The sequence below is a fragment of the Mobula birostris genome, chromosome 3 (genome assembly GCF_030028105.1).
Source record: "Mobula birostris isolate sMobBir1 chromosome 3, sMobBir1.hap1, whole genome shotgun sequence".
NCBI classification, from domain to species: Eukaryota; Metazoa; Chordata; class Chondrichthyes; order Myliobatiformes; family Myliobatidae; genus Mobula; species Mobula birostris.
The window spans coordinates 48,182,418-48,208,063 of record NC_092372.1 but is presented as its reverse complement, the minus strand read 5'-3'; the positions used below and the strand labels follow the sequence as shown (position 1 = coordinate 48,208,063).

The 25,646-nt window shown below is 40.5% G+C and overlaps 2 protein-coding genes across 7 annotated transcripts in view; both read right to left on the bottom strand.

Annotated features, from left to right (window-relative positions):
* The window catches only part of ipo11 (importin 11), a 427,187-nt gene that overhangs the window by 147,247 nt on the left and 254,294 nt on the right, over window positions 1-25,646 (bottom strand). The window contains exon 29 of one of the 6 annotated variants that reach the window (XM_072252592.1): window positions 12,696-12,772. The exons of the other annotated variants lie outside the window; for them this stretch is intronic. Coding sequence (XP_072108693.1) covers window positions 12,757-12,772 — 16 coding nt within the window. The 3' untranslated portion in view covers window positions 12,696-12,756. Of the gene's footprint in view, window positions 1-12,695; window positions 12,773-25,646 lie in introns of those variants that run through there. 6 annotated transcript variants of the gene reach the window in all.
* Window positions 10,537-12,728, bottom strand: LOC140195022 (uncharacterized). Its single transcript, XM_072252594.1, has one exon. It carries the CDS (start codon window positions 12,726-12,728, stop codon window positions 10,905-10,907), a length of 1,824 nt encoding a protein of 607 aa, XP_072108695.1. The 3' UTR covers window positions 10,537-10,904.

Sequence of the window (25,646 nt, the reverse complement as noted above, 5' to 3'; positions counted from 1 at the left end):
AGCCACAATACAAAGAAACCCTGAAGAACCTATTTAAAAAGTCCATCAAATACCCAACGCACACAGAAGAAAAATACAAATTGTGCAAACAACACCCACAATGAAAGTGAGTGTACAGACTAGAAGCTGAAGCAGGCCAGAGCCTCAGTTCAGTGCAGAGCTGAGTAGAACCAGCCCGACCCTCGGCCCTGGTCCCAACACCCTGCTGTTTCAACCTGCATTGGCTTTTAAACTGTCCGAACATCGGGTCGTTCCTCACCCTGGGCCCTGTTGATTTGATATGCTCTAGGCCTGGACTTCGCAGCCACATTTCCCCCCATACCTGACTTTTCCAGATTGGCCTGGCATTTAGATTGATCTTTCTTTGTTCTCAGTTTTGGTGGATGGGTCTCGATTCTTCCTCGCACTCTGACTCCATTATTTGCAGTGATTGTTTACCAGAAATTTTACCCAAAAAACTCCTATTAAGTATTTATTTGTATTCTTTATTTTGTTTGCCACCAATAAGTAGTCTCTGAGCTTCACCAGCGCCATCTTAAACCAGAAGCAGTTCACTCAGTTAAGTTGCTTTTCCACATGGCTAATAGCTGGGATGCCAACTAACATCTTTGTGGAACACCACTTGCCCTGCCAATTTGACTAAATGCGCATTCTCCAGGTTCTCAGTCTTCCATCAATCAACCAATTTTCCAATCAAGTTAACAATTGGCCTTCAATCTGCTGAGCTCAATTTTAGCCAGTGGTCTATATGTAAGACTCCATTCAATGCTTTCTTTAAAAACACATACAAATAATGTTGTTAGATATTCCCCTACTCATTACTCTATTCCATGCCTCTTCTAGGGCATGGAGTAGGGTAGTGGTTAGCATACCGCATTACAGCGCCAGCTGTGAGATCAAGGTTCAATACTTGCCACTACCTGTAGGGAGGTTGTATGTTTTCCTTGTGATCGCATAGGTGCTTTGGTGCCTCCCACATTCTACATACGAACTAGGATTAGTAAATTAGAGGCTCGTTTAGTTGGTGCAGGAATCACTGCGTGCTGTGCTGGCCCCAGCACATACCGGACTGTGCCGATTGTTGACACAAAGAATGCATTTCACTGTATATTTCAAGGTTTCAAATAAAGCTGATCTTACATCTTTAGTTAAGAAATTCAACCAAGTTTGTCAGACATGATTCTGTTTTTCCAGCCTTGCGGCATTGCCCAAGGAGAAGGATCTTTTGCACGTCCTTTAATAGGCTGAGAACGTAAAAGATGGTCTCTATGATTAAATGCAGACAGTTTCATGTTTCTCCCCTCTTGCCCTATGTAGTAAGTTTGCCAGTCAGAACACAGAATGGTACTGGAATCGGTCCACCAAGCCCACACTGTCTGTACCAACCAAAATTCCAAATGAAACTAACCCATGTGCCCGTAAAATCCATATCCCTCACGTTAATGTGTCAGTCTAATAGCCTCTTAAAAGCCACTATTTTGTCTGATTCAAACACCACCCCTTGCAGCACATTCCAGGCACATAACACCCTCTGAGTAAAATAAACTTGCCCTGCATATCTCCCTTGAACTCAGCAGCCCCCTACTCCCACCTTCACCTTGTAGCCATGCTCTCTAGTATTTGACACTCCTACTCAGAGAAAGATTCTGACCATCAACACGATCCATGCTTCTGATAATTATATCAACTTCGACCAAATCTCCCCTCAGCCCTGACACTCCAGAAAAAAAAAATCCAATTCTGTCCAATCTCTTCTTGTAGCTAACATTCCTGAATCCAGACGGCACTCAGGGGAACCTCTTTCCGCCCTCTTCAAATCCTTCATACCCCTCGAGTAATGGGATGATCAGAAGTACACACAGTACCCCAAATGCAGCCTAACCAAAGTTTTATACAGTTGCAACATAATTTCCTGACCGGTGAAGGCAAGCATACTTCGCCATCGATGTTCGCCTCTCTTCTTCATGAATAGTTTATGTATGATTTGCAATTCTTATACTTGAGAATTTATATTAATAAATGTTATTTTTTTTTAACTTAACTACTTCGCAAAAATAACTTATAACATCACTGAAAGTTGGTTTTAAAATGAACCCACAATGCTCCTGACTACCTATTTTTTCCTAAGTTGCAGAAAAGGAGCTGGGGAGAACAAAGGGAATGCCTATGATGTGGTGGAAACGAGAAGAGAGCAAGTACCACATGGTGCTGGTACTGAGAGAAGATGAAGGCTTGTTAACTGCAGGCAATGACTGGAGCTAAAGGTAAGAACGTAATAGAAACAGAATAACAGACATCCCACCTCTCCCGGAAGTTCCGGGAGTCTCCCGCAAATTAATAGTGGTTCCCTGATGCCCGCAAATTATATACAGTGTCCCGGAAATTGATTTTTTTGAGAGCGAGCATGAGAGAATGCGCGACAGTGAGAGAGCGAGAGTAAGAAAGCAAGTGCGAGAGAGCAAGCACAAAAGACAGAGCGCGAGAGTGAGAAAGCAAGCAGGAGAGAGGGAGTAAGAGCAAGAAAGCAAGTGCGAGAGAGCGCGACAGAGAGCAACAGCAAAAGCGAGAGTGAGCGCGAGTGAGGCTGATCATGAGAGCGTGAGAGCGAGCGTGAGAGAAAGAGAGCGAGAAAGCAAGCGCGAGAGAGAGAGAGCGAGAAAGCAAACGCGAGTGAGAGTGACCACGAGTGAGAGAGTTCCAAAAAAAGTCAGAGTGGCAGAGTGTTCCAAAAGAAAATATAAAACGTACGTCACCCCAGACTACACTAAAGTGTACCCCTGCTTAATAGGGGTCAAAAATAATGACAGTGTTGCTCGCTGCACTGTTTGCAACAGTGACTTTTCTATTGCCCATGGTGGGTTAAGACTGTACAAGACATGTTGAGGTGAGTTTAACAGGTGTCATTTGTTCATTAGCATAGCTAACATTATTTAAACGAGCTGGCCAGCTGCTAAGGAGCTACTCTATTGCAGACATCCCACCTCTCCCGGAAGTCTCCGCAAATTGATGGTGCTACCTCCCTGAAATGAATTTTTGCAGGGTGGGATGTCTGGAATAAGGGGCAGTGGTGGGGGGCGGGGGGGGGGGGGGTTGGTGGAGAGATGCTGCACAGATGTAAAAAAAATTGACAGAAGAATGAAAAATGATAAAAATACACAATATCACCTACAATTAATAAGGATTCACTTGGTGAGGCCCTGTTCTCATGCGAGTTACAATGCGCTGTTTGGACAATCTAAATGCCGGCCCAAATAGACTGGAAAAGCAGAGTGTCGAGAGTCGGGTGCTAAACGCCAGGCCGATTTGGAGAGGTTGAGAATGGCTTCTCCAGCAGCAAAATGTAGGCCCGGAGCGATTCGTCACTGTGGGGCCCGGTTCCTGGTGCAAGGTTTGGACAATTTAAACATCCCTTCGCAATCCCAAGGCTGTAAGACTGCCTCTTGGCTGCTGTTCTTTGTGAGTGTGAACTATGTAACAACTTGCCCTGCTAATATGATGAACTGAATGCTGAGGCTTCGGGCCTACTCCAAACTGCTTTGGGGATTTGCATCTAAGGACTCAAGTTGCTTCGGAATGCTGCTGTTGTTGTTGCTGGTTTCTACTGTTTGCATGATTTGTTTTGTTTAATTTCCCTCTGACTCTGTGGGCACTGGAGGTTGGTTTTATTTTTTTTAATTGGGTTCTTTTCTTTGTAACTGCCTGTTAAGCAAACAAATCTCAAGGTTGTATGATTTATACAGTCATTGATAATAAATGCACTTTGAATCTCTCTCTCACCCATTGCATCTTTCCAAGTCTTGACACTATCACAGATATTCTCTTCGGCTTCCTTAAAACCTCCCTAATGTCTGCTATTCTGGAGATTATTGACAATGGTGAAAGATTTTTCCCCTGAAAAACAGACAAAAAAAATGCTGGAGGAACTCAGGAAGAATGCTGTTCCTCCAGCATTTTGTATGTGTGTTGCTCTGGATTTCTAGTACCAACAGACTCTTTATATTTTTCTGAAAAGTTGTTTCTGAACTCTATCCACAAAAGATGCTCGTTCTGATGACTTCCAATATTCTCCATGTTTAATTATCATTTAATTACTATTTTAATTGTATCTATAAAGTCTCCATTGCCTGCTGTTCACATGTTATATACTCCCTTTTCTATGAAGTGATTTTATGTTTGAACTCTAGAATTCTTCTTCTTTTCCTGTTTTCCTACAGACTTTAGGAAATAGGAAAATAGTAGAGGCCAGAAATGTTCACCATATTTATTCTTCGAGGTGAATTTACTCCTGTAATTCATATCAATTGTTTCTTTGTACTCAGGGTGATCATGCAAGCAATTTGGGCTGTGTATCCAAATCTGCGTTTCTACTTGAATGTTACCTTCACCATCTCTTATCTTTAACTAGTAGTTTAAAACTATCTTTTTATTTTTTCCTAACTGTTGTACTTTAAGCACAATTTTAAATAATTATTCTCTTCCCATTCGATTCGTTTACAATAAATATCAATAAATATGCTCATTAAATCCTTTCCTATACATAGACTCCCAAAGCCCCAGAGTGAATATAACAAAAAGATGAAGATTTGATAAGCTCAGTCTGATAAGATCAAATCCCTCTTGCAACACAAATTCACAGAAAAAACGAAGCCCTTGCACCTTTTTGCCCCCTCAGGCTGTTGACATCAGCAGCTTTGACACATTTTCCAAAAAGTCATGCTGATTGTGTGATAAGTGAAATGCTGGTATTTTGGAATGCAAATCAGATTTTAAAAATGGCAATATTTCCAATTCAAACAATTCTGATATAAATATATCACCGATCAATTTAAAATTTATTGAAGGCTACTACCTATTCATTTTGGAATAATATTCCCATCACATAAAAAATTATATCAGGTGGTTTCTGCAGTAGATGAGTACATATAAAACACATTACCTAAAATAAGATTGCAACTGAATTCAATAATAAAAAACAAGTAAAAATTAAACAGTAAAATGTTACATGCTACATAAAATGCACACATTGAAATTGTAATTTTAAAAGCGAAGAATACTTTTTAATGAGACCTGTTAATGTAAAAACTGCATCCTTGCAAAGATAAAGGCAACCAGTAGATGTGATTTGGATTTTTGAAGGCTTTCAAGATATAACACAGCAAGAAAATCAACGAGATTGGAACACATGGAATTGCAGATAACATACTAGCATTTTCTGTCTGCTTACCAACCAAGAGTAGAAATAAACAGATTCCTCTAAGGCTATCATAGTAGGATATCATAGGGTTTGGTACTTGGGCACCAACTATTCACAATTTATATTAACAATTTGGCCATGGGGTTGAAATATAATATACCCCATATTCATGATATAAAACCAGGTGAAAATATGTGGATGCAGGACACGTCAAAGGAATATAGATAAGCTAAATAAGTGGGCTAAAACATGACATACGAAAACCTTGAATGCAAATCCAAAACATTTTTTTTTAAATTGTGAGAGGTTAGGAAATGTTGATGAGGCCAAGTAACCTGGGTGACCTAGTATACAAGTTACTGAAAGCCTATATGTTACAGACAATTCAGCAGGCAAATTATATCTAGTGATCACACTTAGCATATGTAAATTTTGCTCTTCTTATCACAAAAATGCATAGACTTGCATATTGAAGGTTTGAAGCTAAGATTCACCAGTCTGATTTCTGGAATGGTGGGTCTGTCACACAAGAAGCAATTGGGTAGGTAAGGCCTTAGGGTTGACATTTTTTAAATGTATAAGATTCAGAGAGTGCTCAATAAAGTAGACGCTGAGAGATAATTCCCTAAGCCAAGGAGTCAAGAATTAGAGGTCGTAGTCACAAAATAATGAGACCACCATTTCAAACTGAAATGGAATAATATTTCTTTTACTCTAAGGTTGGTGAATCTTTTAATTTTCTACCATAAAAGGCTGTGGAAATTTTGTCATTTAATGCATTCAACACAGAAATTGATAGATTACTAGATGCTAAGGGAATCAAAGGAGCAACCAGGAAAATTGTACCAAAGTCAGTAGATCGGCCATGATCGGTGGAACCTACTGGGAAAAGGAAAGAGGTGCTAGTGGCCAATCCTTGTTCTTTTTTCCTTATGTGTCCCAGTTTGGAACACTGAATCTGTTTATCTTTGCTGCACATGGTGTCTAGTAGGGAAGCTCCATCTTACTTAGATTTCTTAGTATGAGGAAATGCTAAATGGTATCCTGTGTCAAAGTACATCTTCCACAAATTCAGAGATCCCAGTAATTTCACTTGGGATTGTACAGCTGTTGTATTTAGCTGTTTTTATTTCCTCTTTGTGAAACATCACTTTTATTGAATTGAATTGACTTTACATCCTTCACATACATGAGTAAAAATCTTTATGTTATGTCTCCATCTAAATGTGCAATGTGCAATCATAGTAATTTATAATAAATCCAACGGTCAATGTAACATAGAAATACACTCAGATCAGCGTGAGTTAATCAGTCTGATGTCCCAGTGGAAGAAGCTGTTCCAGAGTCTGTTGGTCCTGGCATTTATGCTGTGGTACCATTTCCCAGATGGTAGCAGCTAGAATAGATTGTGGTTGGAGTGACTCGGGTCCCCGGTGATCCTTCGGGCCCTTGTTTTACACCTGTCTTTGTAAATATCCTGAATCATAGGAAGTTCACAACCACAGATGCGCTGGGCTGCCTGCACCACTCTCTGCAGAGTCCTCGATTAAGGGAGGTACAGTTCCCATAACAGGCAGTGATGCAGCCAGTCAGGATGCTCTCAATTGTGCCCCTGTAGAAAGTTCTTAGGATTTGGCAGCCCATACCAAACTTCCTCAACCATCTGAGGTGAAAGAGGCGCTGTTGTGCCTTTTTCACCTCACAGCTGGTGTGTACAGATCACGTGAGGCCCTCGGTGATGTGGATGCCGAGGAACTTAAAGCAGTTGACTCTCTCAACCCCAGATCCATTGATATCAATAGGGGTTAGCCTGTCTCCATTCCCCCTGTAGTCCACAAACAGCTCCATTGTTTTTGCATCATTGAGGTTTTCTTGACATCACTGTCTCAGAGAGATGACTTCTTCCCTGCAGGCCACCTCGTTATTGTCTGAGATTAGGCCACTCAATGTAGTACCGTCTGCAAATTTAATTAGCAGGTTAGAGTTGTGGGTGGCGACACAGTCATGGATATACGAGGAGTAAAGGAGGGGACTTAGTACACAGCCCTGAAGGGCTCCTGTGTTGAGAAGTGAGGGAGCCTACTCTTACCACCTGCCGGCAATCTCACAGGAAATCCAGGATCCAGCAGCACAAGGCTGCACTCTCTGAACTTCTTGTCGAGCCTGGATGGAATTATGGTGTTGAATGTTGAACTGCAGTCCAAAAACAGCATTCTCATATAAGCATTCTTCCTCTCCAGATGTGTAAGGACGGTATGTAGAGCAGTGCAGCAGTGTTGATTGGTTGTGTCATTAGGCGAATTGTAGGGGGTCCAGTTTGGGTGGTAACAAGCTGCAGATGTAATCCTCGAACAGCCTCTCAGAGCATTTGCTTATTATTGAGGTGAGTGCAACAGGACACCAGTCGTTCAGGCATGTTACCTTTGTCTTTTTGGTACAGGGACAATGGTGGATAATTTGAAACAGGAGGGCACTCTACACTGGGAGAGGGAGAGATTAAAAATGTCTGTAAACACACCTGCCAGTTGTGCTGCGCACATCCTGAGTACTCACCCTGGGATGTCGTCTGTGCACACGTTGGAAGCACCTGCGTACTTCAGCCTCAGAGATGACCAGGTTGCAGGTTGTAGCAGTGCTTTCCTTGGAGGCTCAGAGTTAGTGACATCGAACCGAGCATAAAAGCAATTGAGCTCATCTGGGAGAGAGGCCACAGTGTTGGCGGCCAATACGTTTGGCTTTGAAGTCTGCGATAGTATGCAGCCTTCACCACAAGTCACGTGTGCTATTCGTTGTGAACCTTGACTCAGTCTTGTCCCTGTATTGTTGCTTCTCAGCCTTGATAGCTTTTCGCAGATTGTAGCTGCTTTTCTTGAGCTCCAGCTGGTTGCTGGCAACGTAAGCTCTATGCCGCGCGCTAAGTGCTGCTCGCACAAAAGACCTGGGGGATGAAGCACACGAAGCACTTCCAGATGAAGCACGTGACTCAGAGATATCCTCATCATGTCAAAGTCATCAAAGCAGTCCTGCAGCATGGAGGCCATTTGGTCGGACCAACAGTGGACGGTTTTAACTATAGCTGCTTCTTGTTTCAGCTGCCGCCTGTACATCGGGAGAAGCAGGATCAAGGAGTGGTCTGATTTTAAGCATTATGAAAGGGAGTGTAACAGTGATTGAGTGTGTTATCTCCACGAGTGCTCACCTGGATGTGCTGACAAAACTTCAGAGAGACTTTCGTCAGCGACGCTCGATTAAAGTCACCGGTGACGATAAAGGGAGCCTCTGGGTGTGCAGTCTCCAGCGTGTTGATGGTCTCGTACAGATCCTTGAGAGCCAGGTCAGTATCAGCCTGTGGTGAAATGTACACCGCTGTGATAGTAACAGCAGTGAACTCCCTAGGCAGCCAGTAGGCTCTGCACAGCAGCACCAGGTATTCTAGGTCTGGGGAACAAAAGGATTTCAATGAATGCACATTCTGGGGGTTGCACCAAGCATTGTTGACAATGAAGCATACCTCTCCTCCTTTACTCTTCCCAGAGAGGTTTTTTGACAGGAAGATGAAGAGCACCCAGAGGGCTCCATAGTGTGGTCCGGTATCTCCTCCATCAGCCAGGTCTCCACAAAACACAAAACGTTACATTCCTCTGTTTCTTGCTGGTAGGAGATTCAGCTCTCAGTTTGCACAGCTTGTTGTCCAGGGACTGAATGTTAGTCAGGAGTATGCTGGGGAGCGGTGGCTGATTAGCACGCTGGCTCAGCCTCACCAGGACGCTGGCCCTTCTCCCTTGTTTCCGGCGATTCTTCCCAGGTAGTGGCGGTGTAAGAGATGAGTCTCCCATGGATCGCACAAGCAGGAGATCCCAGTGTAGGAAAGGCGGCACACAGTGGGTAAATGCCGTCTTTCTGATGTTCAGAAGGGTCAGTCTATCATATCTGATGTGACTATCAGCTATTGAACAGAACATGCTAAGAAAATTGGAGAAATTAGTAATATACTGTAGATTTGGAATGGAGCTTGCAACACGGCCACCGTATGCAGCGCCATCTTTATATGATTTTTTAGAAATAGAAAGCTTTGGATATTTTCAAATTTTATCAAAAAAGTAAAATTTCTTTTAATTATTTACTGCATTTGAGCATATAATTTTTAAATGTCTTTCAATGCCCCATTGCTAATTTAGCAGCTCACAAAGCTGAAAGTTTTGGGAGGCTGTCAAAGTTTTAGGGTGGAGCTTCCTCAGTGGACTATTGAAGAACCATCAATGCTCAGGCTTGTCACAGAAGACTTAGATTCTTTTGGGCTAGCGAGTTATGCTCCCTGCATTTGGAATAGGTAGGTGTTGCCATGAGGAGAATATAAGTAGAAAGATTTGGTGCTATTTTTCTCCACTTAATTCAGATTTTTATTAAAAATTCCTGGCATCAGGTGGCCAGAAAGTAAAATCAGAACACAGCACAGACTAGAAGAGCACCTACTTGCTTGCAACATAAAAGTGATCATCACTGTGAGCTCAGTGATGCACTTCAATTGAATACTGCTTTCTTTATGTTTTTTTTACTTTGATGTATTTGTTAAGCACTGACGGAGGACCTATCAGGGCATGCTCACTTTAACACACTTTATACTGCAGTATTATAAATAAAATATAATCAGTGCATCATTGGATGTACAGCTCAGCTGCAGTAGGTTGCATCACTATATAGTAGAGAGAACAGCAGCACAGGATTGAAAAAAGTTGCACAGAGGGTTGTAAACTCACCCAGCTACTTCATGGGCACTAGCTTTCCTACCATTGAGACAAGTTCAAAATGCAATGCCACAAGAAAGGCAGCATTCACCATTAAGGTCCCTCACCACCCAGGACATACACGCCCTCTTCTCATTACTACCAGAGAGGAGATACAGCAGCCTGAAGACACACACTCAACATTTTAGGAAGAGCTTCATTCCTCCTGTGATCAGATTTCTTAATGGGCAATTAAACTCATGAACACTACCTCACTATTTTTGCTCTTGTTTTACACTAATTTCATGGCACATGTCACTGATAATAAACTCAATTCTGATAGGTTGCAGGACTCAGCTGGTGAATTAACAGTTTTAAACATTTGCTTAAATTAAATGTTAAATCTGGGTGCATGAAACCTTATTAGCATATACTTACAGCAAAACTTAAAATATATGGTATTAATAAGGTACAAATCTCTCTAGCATCTTAATTTTTGAACTTTAAACACAGTTGTACGTTTGTAATATAGGTGCTTAACTGCAGTCTCATCTTGAACAGAAACAAGGACAATATGAATACCGAGTTGATTTTCAATATGTATTTATTATTGAGCATGAGAACAGGCATTACATGACATTATAGGGGCCTACTTTACTAAATCAATCGCAGGCCACTATTTCCACTCATTAATCTATATACATAATATCATTTGAATTATCATTGCTCAAAGTTAAGCATATGTCTGGAATTCGTTTTTCTTAAATTGTTGGCACTGTCAAGGCTACGAATAAAGAAGTTTCCATGCTCTGAAACAACTGATGACAAACTTCAGTAAAATTTTGCTATATGCAGGGATTTTTAGCAACCTGAAAGGAAAATTGATGATGTATTCACAACATAAAATGTAGATGTTATTCAAAATCAGCTGCTGCCTTTATAAGTGTTAAACTTCAGTTCATTGTACATGACTGAAAAGGCCACAATCATAAGACAGAATGCTCAAATAAAATAACCTGTGCTTGGTTAACAGGACATGCTATCTTCATTGTAGGTGCCTGACCCACTTCTGGGCTTGTCATGGGTTCTGGACGTATTGTTTGCACCGGATTTGTCACATGATATCGTGCAAATGGATATACACTGTAGTACTCTACAACATTGTTCCCTTCAGCCTCCAAATCCTTAACCTTCTGCCGTAAAAGAAGAACTTTAAACATCAGAAGTAAAACTGCTGTACATGCCAAGATGAAAAAGACCAACAGTATATCAAAGGTTTGGTTCAAATTTGATAAACTTTGTTTGCAGATTGATAAAGGTTTGATTGAAATAGTCGGCATATCTGAACCTGTTAACGTGGTGAAATTTACAGGTGTGTATTCAACTGGCAACTGCACTGGAAGCATGCTTATAAACTGTTCATTGTGCTTTGCTGCAAGTGCCAACCCTCTTAAGCTTTTCTTAGTTACAGAACTGTGCTCCAGCTTGAAATAAAGATTGGGGCTCTCTGTTTTTACTGAAGTCAAGACTGCACGAGTGGCTGCAGATCTCATTGCAGTATTTAACCCCAAAGGATACAAGGTGATATTACATTCACTAATCTCATTAATTCTAGCAGCATACAAGGATTTACCACGTAATTGGGATGGACTCTGACAGCGAATATTTAACCGAAGTGAAGATGACAATAGCCAATTCCGCAAATTGAGAATGTTGCAGGTGCACTCCCAAGGATTACCATTTACCATTAAATGAACTAGAGAAACCAGTGGCATCAAGACCTCAGGAAATAAATTTTTAAGATGGTTGTTCGCCAAGTGTAGGACCTTTAATGTTTTGGCCATTCCTTCAAAAGCATCTGACTCAATAAAAGAAATTTTGTTATTATCTAGCTGCAAATACCCTAAATGCAGTATTTTAAATGCATTGGAATTGACATGAGTTATACAATTGTTATTTAGAGCTAAATGCCTTAAATTGCTCAGTGAAACAAAGCCATCTTTTGGAATAGCCTTTATTTTGGCATTATTGAGATAAAGATATTTGAGATTTTCTAATCCACTGAATGATAGAGGATGAATCAGCTCAATTGGGTTATTGGATAAAATTAGCCTCTTAAGGACCTTAAGCTGAACAAATGCATTTGATGGGATCCATGCCAAGCAGTTATTCTGTAGATTGAGAAACTCCAGTCTTGTAAGTTGTCTGAATGAAGAATTAGATATCCATAAAATTCTGTTGTTAGCAAGATCAAGAGCACGAAGATTCATCAAACCTGTGAACATTCCACTACTGAGCAAGCTAAGAAAATTTCCTTCGAGTTGCAAATATTGAAGGGCAGTCAAATCAGAAAGCAATCCTCCTGGAATAGAAATAATCTGATTGTGCTGCAGGTGCAAATATCGAAGTTTTGAAAGGCCTTCAAAGATTCCCAGACTAAATGTTTTTATCTGATTATTATTCAATCGCAGGTAATACAGGTTGATGAGGCTTGCAAAAGCTTGAGGATGTAATGAAATCAGACTATTATTGTCGAGAAAAAGTACTGACAATCTATTAAATCCTTCTAAATCCTTAGAAACTATACTGGAAATATTATTTCTGCTAAGATAAACTGAAGAAGTAGTTTTTGCAAGATTCTGAGGAATGGAAGTTAAAGCTACATTGCAGCACTCCACCAGAGTCTTTGTACAATGCTGGCAAACAGAAGGGCAAATCAGTGAAATGCCTTGGGGCATCAGAAGAAGAAGGCCAACAATTAGTTTTATAACTGTTAAGCAGCACTCCTTGGTAATGTAAAGTCCATCCATTTTCTTGTATTCTTGATTCCTTTATAGATTATTGTTTCATCAATCTAAAAAGACAGGATACATTAATAGAAGACCTGATTCTACTTTACTTTTTCTACAATACAAAGCAGTATTATTTATTTGTAATTTTTAAAAGTGTTTCTCCTTAAATGTCCTACTTTACCTTCTTACCTTTCCTTAGACACATCAAATTACATGAAACAATTTACAGCTAAAAAGGAGTTTGTTGGAACAAACAGAAATGAAGATTTTTTTTTAAATGGCAAGAGATGGAAAGTTTTTGCTCAGAGACCTTGCTGTCTTTGCATCCAAAACTTAACATACATATAGAGCAAGGAATATTGAAGGCAAATGATATTTCAGATTTCATTATAAGAGCACTTGAGTACATGATAGAGGTGTCTTGTTCCAACTATATATGATTCCAGAAGATTAAGTAGTGATTTTGAATATCAACCCAAGGAAGATTCACTAGATTGATTCTTGGAATGCTCTTTTTTTGTCCAATAAGCCAATATTAAGTAGACAGGCCTTATACTATATTAAGCTGAGAAAAACAACAGGAAATATTATTGAACAAAATTCTTTTGAGGCTTGATAGGCAGTTAGGAAGGGCAGGGGTGAATGGGAGCAAAATGATCTTTCCTATGCCTTGTTTATCTAGAACCAGGGTGACAGCAAGCATCTTGCATACAAGAGAGAGATGAGAATAATGCAGAAAATCTTTTGAAGATTCATTGAATGTAGAGCAAATAAAATAAGCCAAAATGTCTGCCCCTCCTATTTATTACATTCAAATCACTTTTCTTCCAGCCACAGAAACACGATGAAGCGATTCTCATTTGGCTTTTGACCAGGGCAACGCAGTGGCATAGTTGGCAGAGCTACCGCCCGACAAATTCAGCAGCCTAGGTTCAATCCTTCCTGTCAGTGCGGTCTGTGCAACTCCCTATGATCTCATGGGTTTCCTCAGTTACTCCAGTGTCCACCCACAGGAAGTACAGCTTTTATATTGCTACTTGGCGTAAAAATTCTAAAAATATGAAAATTAACCTAACTGTAGATAACATAAGAAATTAAAGGTATTATTAGATCCAAAGATGAGTCATACAAAATTAGAGAGTAACAAATGTGAAGACTGAGAGTTTAAATAATGGGAGAGGATAACAAGGAAATAAAGAGAGCAAAAATAAATTTGCACTGATACAAGTGTACGGTAAAACCCCTACAAATGTATTAGAAGAAAAATAAATGAAGCCTACTTCAGGTCCCTTACAGTTAGAAACAGAAAAATCTATATTAGAGAACAGGGAAATGCCAGAGAAATAAAACAAATACTTTGGCTCTGACTTCAAAGGAAAGGATACAAGTAACTTCCCAGAAATTTCAGGGATTATAGAATCTAATAAAAGTGAGGATCCTACTTAAAGTAATGAATGCACTTCAAAAATTTTTCTGTGGTGTAATATTTCTTAGCAATATTTCTTAGTTGCAAGATATCGAGTTTAGGTAAGATACAATATAAATAAGCTTTACTTTCAAATTCACCATACTGTCACATAATATGCTTTACTCCTCTACTGTGCAATTTTTCCTTTACTGATCCACATCCTTTCTGAAATTTACAATCATTCTTTCAAACAGCATGTTCCAAATTATAACAATTCAATCACAGAAACATTTTCCATCTTCTCTTGACTTTTTTAATCCAATTGTCTTAAAACTGTTTCCTTTCACTATTGGCTTTCCTGCTACTGAAAAGTGTTTCTGCTTCATGGTTAGTCTGATAACCTCAAATGCAAAACTCTAGCAGTACTTGGGGAATATAGGGGAATGATCATGGTCAATTTTTCTTCACCTTAATTTGATATAGAGGCCAGTTATCCTACATCGAATAAGCAAGGAACAGACAGAGCACAGAATCAAACTTCAAGCTCCTCTCAGTTTATGTGCCTCAGCTACTAATGATGAATTATGGAGGAGCTTTAATTGTTTTCTATAGTTTGAGGCACTTTTACTGCTGGGCAAAACTATGCAGTGAAGCATATTAACAAATAGACTATTAATCTAAACCATTTCTAATTTTCAATATAAAGAGTTAGAAAATCTCACAAATATCTTCAATTTTATGACTGTGCAAATGGCAGCCAGCAGATACTCAGAAACAAAATTTCCATGTGGAATGATCCATTTTCTAGCACTTATAAGCTTCAGTGAAAATATAGTCAAATTTTAAATAGTGTTTGCTTTTTATGCTAAAGTCTTCTTTCTAAAGATGATCTCTTATTTTCTTTTGCAGATAATGTTTTCTTATTATTTTCTTTTTCTCAACCCTGAACATATTACTTCATTGCAGGTTAATTGTTTCACAGACACTCCTCGTATCAGTGTCAATAACTATCATAACATGGGTAAGCACTGGCAGTGACTATTGACAATGCATTCTAAAACAAGAAAATGGAGGATAGATGTAGAGTTCCTACTGTTGCTATGGCTATTGCAGTCCTTAAAGTTGTGCATCTGGCTTGCACTATTAATGCCAAAACTGCTACTGGTATGATTGCTCAGAGGAACCTTTTCTTAGAATTTAAATCATGGAACAGTCATTTGCCACGACATGTTGATGTGAACTCCTCCTTGAAACAAAACACAGTCCTGTGTTACCCTTTCTTGAAAACTCTGGACTACCTTAGCTTCCAATACAACCCTATTTTCCCTCAATTCTCAATCAACTGAATTCAAAGATCTTTTCATTTTCCCATGGTCACATGTAATGATATCCAATCTATATTTATCTGGCAACTTAACAAACTGAATAAAAATTTGATAGCTAACAACAGATAATATGGAAAATGAACAAGAGCTCAGTTGAAAAGATAGATTCTATGGAGCATCTTCAAGAAAGAAAGAAAGGCAGAGAGGCAGAGAGATTTAGGGAGAGAACTGCAAAGCTTATTATCATTGTACTACCAAACAGTCACTTTGCACACAGAATGCTTCATTGCTAAACCAAACTGCACATCATCCTAATTCAGCTAACACTGTGAAATTACATACTTTAACTAAGAAAGAGCAAAACTAGAAACTTTAAACATATTACCTCACCTGAACGAATCAATTAATGTTGCTTTAGGATAAAGCTGTTTGTCTATCAAAAGACGTAAAATAAAAACCAAAGCACAAATTAAAACAAATATACAAATTAAACAAAAGATTTAACTTGCTGTAGGGTAGTGGAAAATTCAATTTCAGGAACTGTTCACATCCCTTGGTGTGTTTCCGGAAACAGACAGGAATTGACTATGCCCTGATTCCTTAGCTGTGATTGGACAATACATATTTCCATGGAAAAAGGAAACTGCAACAGGACAATATTCAATTGTTAGTCATGAACTACTTCTGTCAAGGCTATTTCAGCAATATCTGGTCTTCTGAAAGTTTAAGCTGTTAAAGACCTGGTTTTACTTAATTGCCTAAATACAGTCTGAAAATTAGCAACAGCGCAAAAAAATTAAGAAATTATAAAAAAGGAAGCATTTTCTGGCTATTCACTTGTTGATTTTATCTCCCCCCCCCCACTACATTGTCTAAGTCAAAATAAGCTTCAAAAGATATTGAGACAAACACTATTTCAATCCAAAAGATTTTCAGTACTAGTGACATGAAAGTTTGAGGATGTAATAAAGCTGTAATTTTCAGTAAATTTATTTGAAAGTAATAGATAACTTGCTTAAAATAGTATTGTATAATTAATACACAGAAAGTTATATTAATTAAAAAATAATCTACTTCATGGATATACCTATTTAAAAAAAACTACGAAAATGCATCCTTGCACATGTAAAATTTGCCACCAAATAAAAAAAATCTTTAGCTGTAATATATCTAGTTTCATAAATATAGTTCAGAAGTCTATCAGCCTTTCAAATACTTCTTAAGAATTCCTTTACTTACCTAAGCTTATTTTAAAATATCCCATAGGTGAAGACAAAAGAGACTGCAGATACTAGAATGTGGAGCAATGAACAATTTGCTGAAGCAGCTCAGCGGGTCGAGCAGCAGCTGAAGAAGGAAGAGAACTGTCGAAACCCTGCACGAGGACAAGATTCCCAGGATCCAGTGTATAGCATTTACCTGAGTAGCATTTTTTCAAGGTGGCTTTGTGAACTTCTCCAAATGTTTTTCTCTATTCAACTGTCAATCTCTTCCTTTGATAGAACTTGGAACAAAGTCTCCATTTCAAAAGTCAATTTCAAGCATTTCAATGACGTGTCTCACCCAACATTGTTGATTGGGTACAAGAGCCTTAGGATTGGGGGAAAAGGCTGAAGTTGGTTCACTTATCCTTCCAGTCAATTTGGAGGTTTTTACAGAGACAATGCTGGTGAGATTTTCCCAGCACCTTAAGATATATGCCTGGTATTTCAGATGCTATAAATATTTAAAAGGGGTGGATCACTGCTGTCGAGAAAAAGTAGGCATTATGCTGGGTCTGAAGTCCTCAACTTCCAACAAATTTTTTCCTCAGGCACCTTCAGCCCGTGGCTAGGGTCAAGAGGGTGTGACTACGAGTAGGGCAAGTAAGGGGATCCAAGAGTTTGTGCTGGAGGAGCCTCAGCCTTTGAGTTTGCCAACAAGTCTGAGATAGTTGCATTCTGTGAGGCTAAGAGTGGAGGCTGTAAGAAGGGTGAGCAACCAACTCATGGCATTGTGGTTCAGGGAGCCATTCACTAGGGGAGAGAGAACTTCGGGATATTAAAGACAGGGGAATGTGATAAATGTGAGGACAGCATAGTTTTACATGTGTAGAAGAGCCCAAGGCCTGGGGTTATGTTACATTTCTTTTGCTGTACTGCCTATGAAATTGTACATTCAGTACACTTGCCAGATAAAAAATATATATAGTTCTACCTTCAAGCAACATCATAAATGTGAAAACTGCTAGAGTACTGTACTCTTCTTTAAGCTGTGCATCTTCAGCATTATAGTTCAAAGCAAACTTATCACCAAACTCACCAGGAACTCAACAGCTCCCTTTGCAGCTGGATTATTGACATCCTAACCAAAAGACCGCAGTCAATACGGATAGGCAGGAACACTTCAGCCATGATTACATTGAACACTGGTGTTCCACAAGGCTGTGCCCTCAGCCCCCTACTTTAATCCCTATAAAAAACTCATGACTGCATGGCCAGATACTGCTCTAACTCCATTTACAAGATGGCAGATGATAACACTATAATGGGCTATACTTCAAATAACAGTGATTCAGGGTAGAAGGAGGAGATAGAGAGGCTAGCGGCACACTGCTGTGACAATCTTTCACTCAATGGCAACAAAACAAAAAGAGTTGGTGATGGACTTCAGGAAGGGAGGTGGTCAATAGGTTCCTGGTTTTTCACTTCAGCAGTGTTGAGGTCAAGAAGGTCGAGAACTTCTCATTCCTAGGAGCAAACATCACCAATAACTTGTCCTTGTCAAACTACATATATGCCACAGCCAAGAACGCTCACCTGTGCCTCTACTTCCTCTGGTTAAAGAAATTTGATATGCCCCTTTGACCCTCACTATCCTGATGCAACATGACTTGATATGGCAACTGCTCTGCCCATGACTGCAAGAAATTGGAGAGTGTTGTGAACATTATTGAAACCAGCCATGGACGCAGGTCAACACTTCTTTACTTCTATCTTGGTAAAGCAGCAATCATAATAAAAGACCCCACACACCTCAGACATTTGATCTTCTTCTGTTTCCCCATAGGTAAGCAGACACAAAAGTCTGAAAGCATGTACCACTGAGCTCTATCATGGTGTTATCATAGTATTGAACAGTCAAGATGGACTCTTGACCTCACAATCTTCCTTAATATGACTTCACTCCTTATTGTTTATCTGCATTTACCCCATAAGTATAAAAGATTATTCTGCACTCTGTTACTGTTTTACCTTCTACTTCCTCAATGCACTGTTGTAACGAATTGATCTGTAGAAACAGTACGCAAGACAAGCTTTCACAAGCTCAGTACAAGCGACAATAATAAACCAACTTGCCAATTTACCCTGCTGACCTTTAGGTGTCTGCAGGAATTGTGTATTTCATCTTAATTTATGCTGTTCAAGGTTTTTCTTTAGTGATTATTATAAATAACTTCAGTTATTAAAAACAACAGTGAAAAAATGGGTCTACTTTTCCTCGTGTTCAGATTCATTGAATATGCTGTGAACTTTACCAAGTAATGGTACAAAAGAGAAGAAATGCACCTGTGCACAATTTCCATGGTGTCCAGTGTTCCTCTCAATACCATTCTTGTCATAATCACATGAAAATAGTTGCATCACAATATATTTCAGGACTTTTTTCATAGAAAATTACTATTTTCTATTGCTTATTATCGTGCTTGTAATGAGTCACAAACCACTTTCAAAACTGTATTTCTAATATTCTTCTGTAAAATTGTTGTTGTTCCTGAAGGATGAACAGCTCCCCAAAAACTGCACTCGCATGATAAAACATTGTCTTTAACTGCACCACTAAGTTGAATAAATTCATGACCTGCATTATTTTGTTCCTCATGCTTGCAATTTATTTCGATATTATTCTGCAAACTAAAAACACATCTGTCAATTTTATACATGATGCATTCCTTAGATGCCCTAAAACATGACTGGCAGTTTCAAAATGAAAGTTAAGTTTAATGTCGTATGTACAAATAATTGTATGAAATGGAAGAAAGTGCTGCAGTATCACAGGTACAAAACTTGATATAATCAGCATTCACATGAAAGAAAACATAAAAGTACATAATTTACAAGAAGGAACACAATTAGAATTTTAAAAATTAGGTTGTGCAGCCAGTTCAAGAGAAGTAGCAGTTCTTGAACCTAGTGGTATATGACTTCAGGCTTCTGTACTTCCTGCCTGATGGCAGCTGTGAGGCTATTTGACCCATTGAGTTTCCTCCACCATTTGATCATGGCCGATTCATTTTTGCTCACAGCCCCAATCTCCTGCCTCTCCCCATATCCCTTTATGCCATGACCAATCAAGAATCTATCAAACTCTGCCTTAAATATACATAAAGACTTGGCCTCCAAAGCCACCTTTGGCAACGAATTCCAGAGAGTCACCAGTTTCTGCCTAAAGAAATTCCTCCTCATCTCCCTTCTAAAAAGACATCCCTGGATTCTGAGGCTGTGTCCTCCGGTGTTAGACTCCTCCACCACAGGAAACATCCTCTCAAAATGTCTCTGACCGGGTGCATGACATCCTGGTACGAGAGGGAAAGCAACCAGAAGTCGTGATACATGTAGACTCCAACGACATAGGCAGGAAGAGGGATGAGGTCCTGAAGTGTGAGTTTCGGGAACTAGGCAGAAGGCTGAAGAACAGGACCTCAAGGGTGGCATTCTCAGGATTGCTGCCAGTGCTACGTGACAGTGATAGTAAGAATTGGAGAAGATGGCAGTTGAATGCGTGGCTGAGGAGCTGGTGCAGGGAGCAGGGTTTTAGATCTTTGGATCATTGGGATCTCTTCTGGGGAAGGTGGGACCTGTACAGATTGGATGGGTTGCACCTGAACTCGAGGGGAAGCAATATCCTTGCAGGTAGGTTTGCTAGCATGGTTCGGGAGGGTTTAAACTAATTTGCAAGGGGGATGGGACCCAGAGCGATAGAGCAGTGGAAGAAGTGCATGGAGTAAAGCCAGATCTAACATATAGAGAGGCTTTGAGGAAACAGAAGCAGAATAAATGGTGTAAAGACAGTAAGGTAGAAGGGCTGAAGTGTGTGTAACTCAATGCAAGAACCATCGGGAATAAAGGTGAACTGAGAGCTTGGATACATACATGGAATTATGATGTAGTGGCCATTACAGACTTGGCTGGCACCAGGGCAGGAATGGAGTCTCAATATTCCTGGATTTCAGCGCTTTAAAAGGGATAGAGAGGCTGGAAAAAGGGGAGGAAGGGTGGCATTACTGATCAAGGATACTATTACAGCTACAGAAAGGGTGGGTAATGTAGCAGGATCCTCTTTTGAGTTAGTATGGGTGGAAGTCAGGAACAGGAAGGAAGCAGTCACTCTGTTGGGGGTATTCTATAGGCCCCCTGGTAGCAGCAGAGATACAGAGGAGCAGATTGGGAGGCAAATTTTGGAAAGGTGCAAAAATAACAGGGTTGTTATCATGGTTGACTTTAACTTCCCTAATATTGATTGGCACCTGATTAGTTCCAAGGGTTTACATGGGGCAGAGTTTTTTGTTAAGTGTGTCCAGGATGGAATCCTGTCACAGTATGTGGACAGGCCGACTAGGGGGAATGCCATACTAGATCTAGTACTAGGTAATTAACCGGGTCAGGTCACAGATCTCTCAGTGGCTGAGCATCTGGGGGGACAGTGACCACTGTTCCCTGGCCTTTAGCATTATCATGGAAAAGGGTAGAATCAGAGAGGACAGGAAAATTTTTAATTGGGGAAGGGCAAATTATGAGGCTATAAGGCCTGAACTTGTGGGTGTGAATTGGGATGATGTTTTTGCAGGGAAATGCACTATGGACATGTGGTCGATGTTTAGAGATCTCTTACAGGATGTTAGGGATAAATTTGTCTGGGGAGGAAGATAAAGAATGGTAGGGTGAAGGAACCATGGGTGACAAGTGAGGTGGAGAATCTAGTCAGGTGGAAGAAGGCATCATACATGAGGTTTAGGAAGCAAGGATCAGATAGGTCTATTGAGGAATCTAGGGTAGCAAGAAAGAAGCTTATGAAGGGGCTGAGGAGAGCAAGAAGAGGGCATGAGAAGGCCTTGGCGACTAGGGTAAAGGAAAATCCCAAGGCATTCTTCAGTTATGTGAAGAACAAAAGGATGACAGGAGTGAAGATAGAACCGATTAGAGATAAAGATGGGAATATGTGCCTGAAGCTGTGGAAGTGAGCGAGGTCCTCAATGAATACTTCTCTTCAGTATTCACTAATGAGAGGGAACTTGATGATGGTGAGGACAATAAGAGTGAGGTTGATGTTCTGGAGCATGTTGATATTAAGGGAGACGAGGCGTTGGGAGTTGTTAAAATACATTAGGACGGATAAGTCCCCGGGGCCTGACGGAATATTCCCCAAGCTGCTCCACGAGGCGAGGGAAGAGATTGCTGAGCCTCTGGCTAGGATCCTTATGTCCTTGTTGTCCACGGGAATGGTACCGGAGAATTGGAGGGAGGCGAACGTCGTCCCCTTGTTCAAAAAAGGTAATAGGGATAGTCTGTGTAATTATAGACCAGTAAGCCTTACGTCTGTGGTGGGAAAGCTGTTGGAAAAGATTCTTAGCGATAGGATCTCTGGGCATTTAAAGAATCATGGTCTGATCAAGGACAGTCAGCATGGCTTTGTGAAGGGCAGATCATGTCTAACAAGCCTGATAGAGTTCTTTGAGGGGTGACCAGGCATATAGATGAGGGTAGTGCAATGGATGTGATCTATATGGATTTTAGTAAGGCATTTGACAAGGTTCCACACGGTAGACTTATTCAGAAAGTCAGAAGGCATGGGATCCAGGGAAGTTTGGCCAGGTGGATTCAGAATTGGTTTGCCTGCAGAAGGCAGAGGGTCGTGGTGGAGGGAGTATATTCAGATTGGAGGATTGTGACTAGTGGTGTCCCACAAGGACCTGTTCTGGGACCTCTACTTTTCATGATTTTTATTAACGAACTGGATGTAGGGGTAGAAGTGTGGGTTGGCAAGTATGCAGATGACACAAAGATTGGAGGTGTTGTAGGTAGTGTACAGGATTGTCAAAGATTGCAGAGAGACACTGATAGGATGCAGAAGTGGGCTGAGAAGTGGCAGATGGAGTTCAAGCCGGAGAAGTGTGAGGTGGTACACTTTGGAAGGACAAACTCCAAGGCAGAGTATAAAGTAAATGGCAGGATACTTGGTAGTGTGGAGGAGCAGAGGGATCTCGGGGTACATGTCTACAGATCCGTGAAGGTTGCCTCACAGGTGGATAGGGTAGTTAAGGAAGCTTATGAGGTGTCAGCTTTCATAAGTCGAGGGATAGAGTTTAAGAGTTGCGATGTAATGATGCAGCTCTATAAAACTCTGGTTAGGCCACACTTGGAGTACTGTGTCCAGTTCTGGTCGCCTCACTATAGGAATGATGTGGAAGCTTTACTCTTTGGAGAGAAGGAGGATGAGAGGAGACATGATAGAGGTGTACAAGATAATAAGAGGAATAGATAAGAGTGGATAGCCAGCACCTCTTCCCCAGGGCACCACTGCTCAATACAAGAGGACATGGCTTTAAGGTAAGGGGTGGGAAGTTCAAGGGGGATAACAGAGGAAGGTTTTTTACTCAGAGAGTGGTCGGTGCGTGGAATGCACTGCCTGAGTCAGTGGTGGAGGCAGATACACTAGTGAAGTTTAAGAGACTACTAGACAGGTATATGGAGGAATTTAAGGTGGGGGCTTATATGGGAGGCAGGGTTTGAGGGTCGGCACAACGTTGTGGGCCGAAGGGCCTGTACTGTGCTGTACTATTCTATGTTCTATGTAAAATCCACTCTATCAAGGCTTTTCAAAATTCAATAAGTTTCAATTAGGTTACTCCACATTATTCTGAATTCTAGTGAATACAGGCTCAGAGCCGTCAAACGCTCTTCATGTGATAAGCCATTCAATCCTGCCGAAGGGTTTCAGTCCAAAACAGCGACTGTACTTTTTTTCCATAGACGTTGCCAAGCCTGCTGAGTTCCTCCAGCATTTTGTGTGGGTTGCCCTTTCAATCCTCGAATAATTTTCGTGAATCTTCTTTCAACCCTCTTCAGTGTTAGTACACCAGTGCTTTATAAAGTTTCAGCATTACATCCTTGCTTTTATATTCTAGTTCTCTTGAAATGAATGCTAACATCGTATTTGCTTTCCTCACCACACTCAACCTGCAAGTTAACCTTTAGAGAATCCTGCATTAGCACTCCCAAGTTCCTTTGCACCTGAGATTTTTAAAATTTTCTCTCCATTTAGAAAGGTGTCTAGCCTTTTATTTCTTCTATCAAACTGCATGACAATACACTTCCCAGCACTGTACTCCATCTGCTATTTCTTTGCCAATTCTCCTAATCTGTCCAAGTTCTTCAGTAGCCTCTACTTCCTCAAAACTATCTGCCCCTCCATCTATCCTTGTATCATCTGCAAACTTTGCAACAGAGCCATCAAATCCACCATCCAAATCATTGACATATAAAAAGCAGTCCCAAAACAGATCCCTGTGGCACACTAGTCACCAGAAACCAGCCAGAAAAGTCTCCCTTTATTCCAACTGTTTGCTTCCTGCCAATCAGCTACTGCTTTATCCATGATAGTATCTTTCCTGTAAACCCACAGGCTGTCAACTTGTTGAGCAGCCTCATGTGTGGCACCTTGTCAAAGGCCTTCTGAAAATCCAAGCACAGTTTACTTCATCATGTGCCTCCAAGTACCCAGAAACCACATTCTTAACAAATGACTCCAACACCTTCCCAACCACTGAGGTCAGGCAATCTGGCCTAAAATTTCCTTTCTTCTGCCTCCCTTGTTGAAGTGGGGAGAGACTTTTGCAATTTTCTGGTCTCCAGAACCATTCCAGAATCTAGTGATTGTTAAAATATCATTAATAATGCCTCCACAACCTCTTCAGCCACTTTTTCAGAACCATGGGGTGTGCACTAACTGGTCCAGGTGACTTATCTACCTTGACCTTTCCATTTCCCAAGAACCTTCTCTCTAGCAATGACCACTTTACACACTTCTGACCCCTGACACTCTGGAACTTCCACCATACTGCTAGTGTCTTCCACAGTGAAGACTGATGCAAAATATATATTCAGTTCATCTGCAATTTCCTTGTCTCCCATTACTACCTCTCCAGCAGTCTGATATTCACTCTCGCCTCTTTTATGTATCACATTATGTATCTGCATCTGCAGAGTTTCTCTTGTTTATGTATCTGAAGAAACTTTTGGTATCCTCTTTAATATTATAGGCTAGCTTACTTTCACATCCTTACAACTGTTAGGGGGTTTGCCTTGCAGTTCCTTAGCTCTATCCGCAATAATTCAATACCTTCCGACCCTATGTCACTTCTTTCTAATGATTTAATTTTGTTTTAAACCAACAGAGCCAAGCTACCCATTCTGCCCATCTGCCTGTCCTTTCAATACAATATGTATCGTTCAATGTTAAGCTCCCAAGTATAATTCTTTCAGCCGTGATGCAGTGATGCCTACCACAACACACATGCCAATTTCCATCTGTGCTACAAGTTCATCTACCTTGTTCCGTATACTGCATGCAATGAAATGTAACACCTTCAATCCTGTATTCATCCTTTCCAATTATGCCTGCCTTTTACATTGCAACTTAGCTTGTTGACTTCAATTTCGACTTCATCAGCCTTTCCTTGCCTGGAATCTCACTACACCTTGCCTTCATTTGTAAACCAACTAACTTATCCTCAACACTGTCCCTCCAGTTCCCATTACCCTGGCAAATTAGTTTAAATCCTCCCAAACAAGTCTAGCAAACATGCCCCCAAGAATATTGGAACCCCTGTGCTATAGGGGTAACCTATCCCTTTTGTACAGGTCATACTTTCTCCAGAAGAAATCCCAATGAGACATAATTCTGAACTCCTGCCCTCTGCACCAGTTCCTCAGCCACACATACACCTGCCAAATCAGTTTATTCTTATCCTCACTGGCATGTAGTGCAGGCAGCAATCCAGATTACTACCCAGGAGGTCCTGTTTTTCAGTTTTCTACCTACCTCCCTAAAATTTCTCTTCAGGACCTTCTCACCTTGACTACTTATGTCATTGGTGCTAGTTTGCACAAAGACTTCTGGCTGCTCACCCTTAGTTACGCTTGAGAATGCTACAAAAGGCAATTC

Coding starts and splice junctions, on each gene's coding strand:
- LOC140195022 (XM_072252594.1), bottom strand. CDS start 12,728: ATGGATGGACTTTACATTACCAAGGAGTGCTGCTTAACAGTTATAAAA.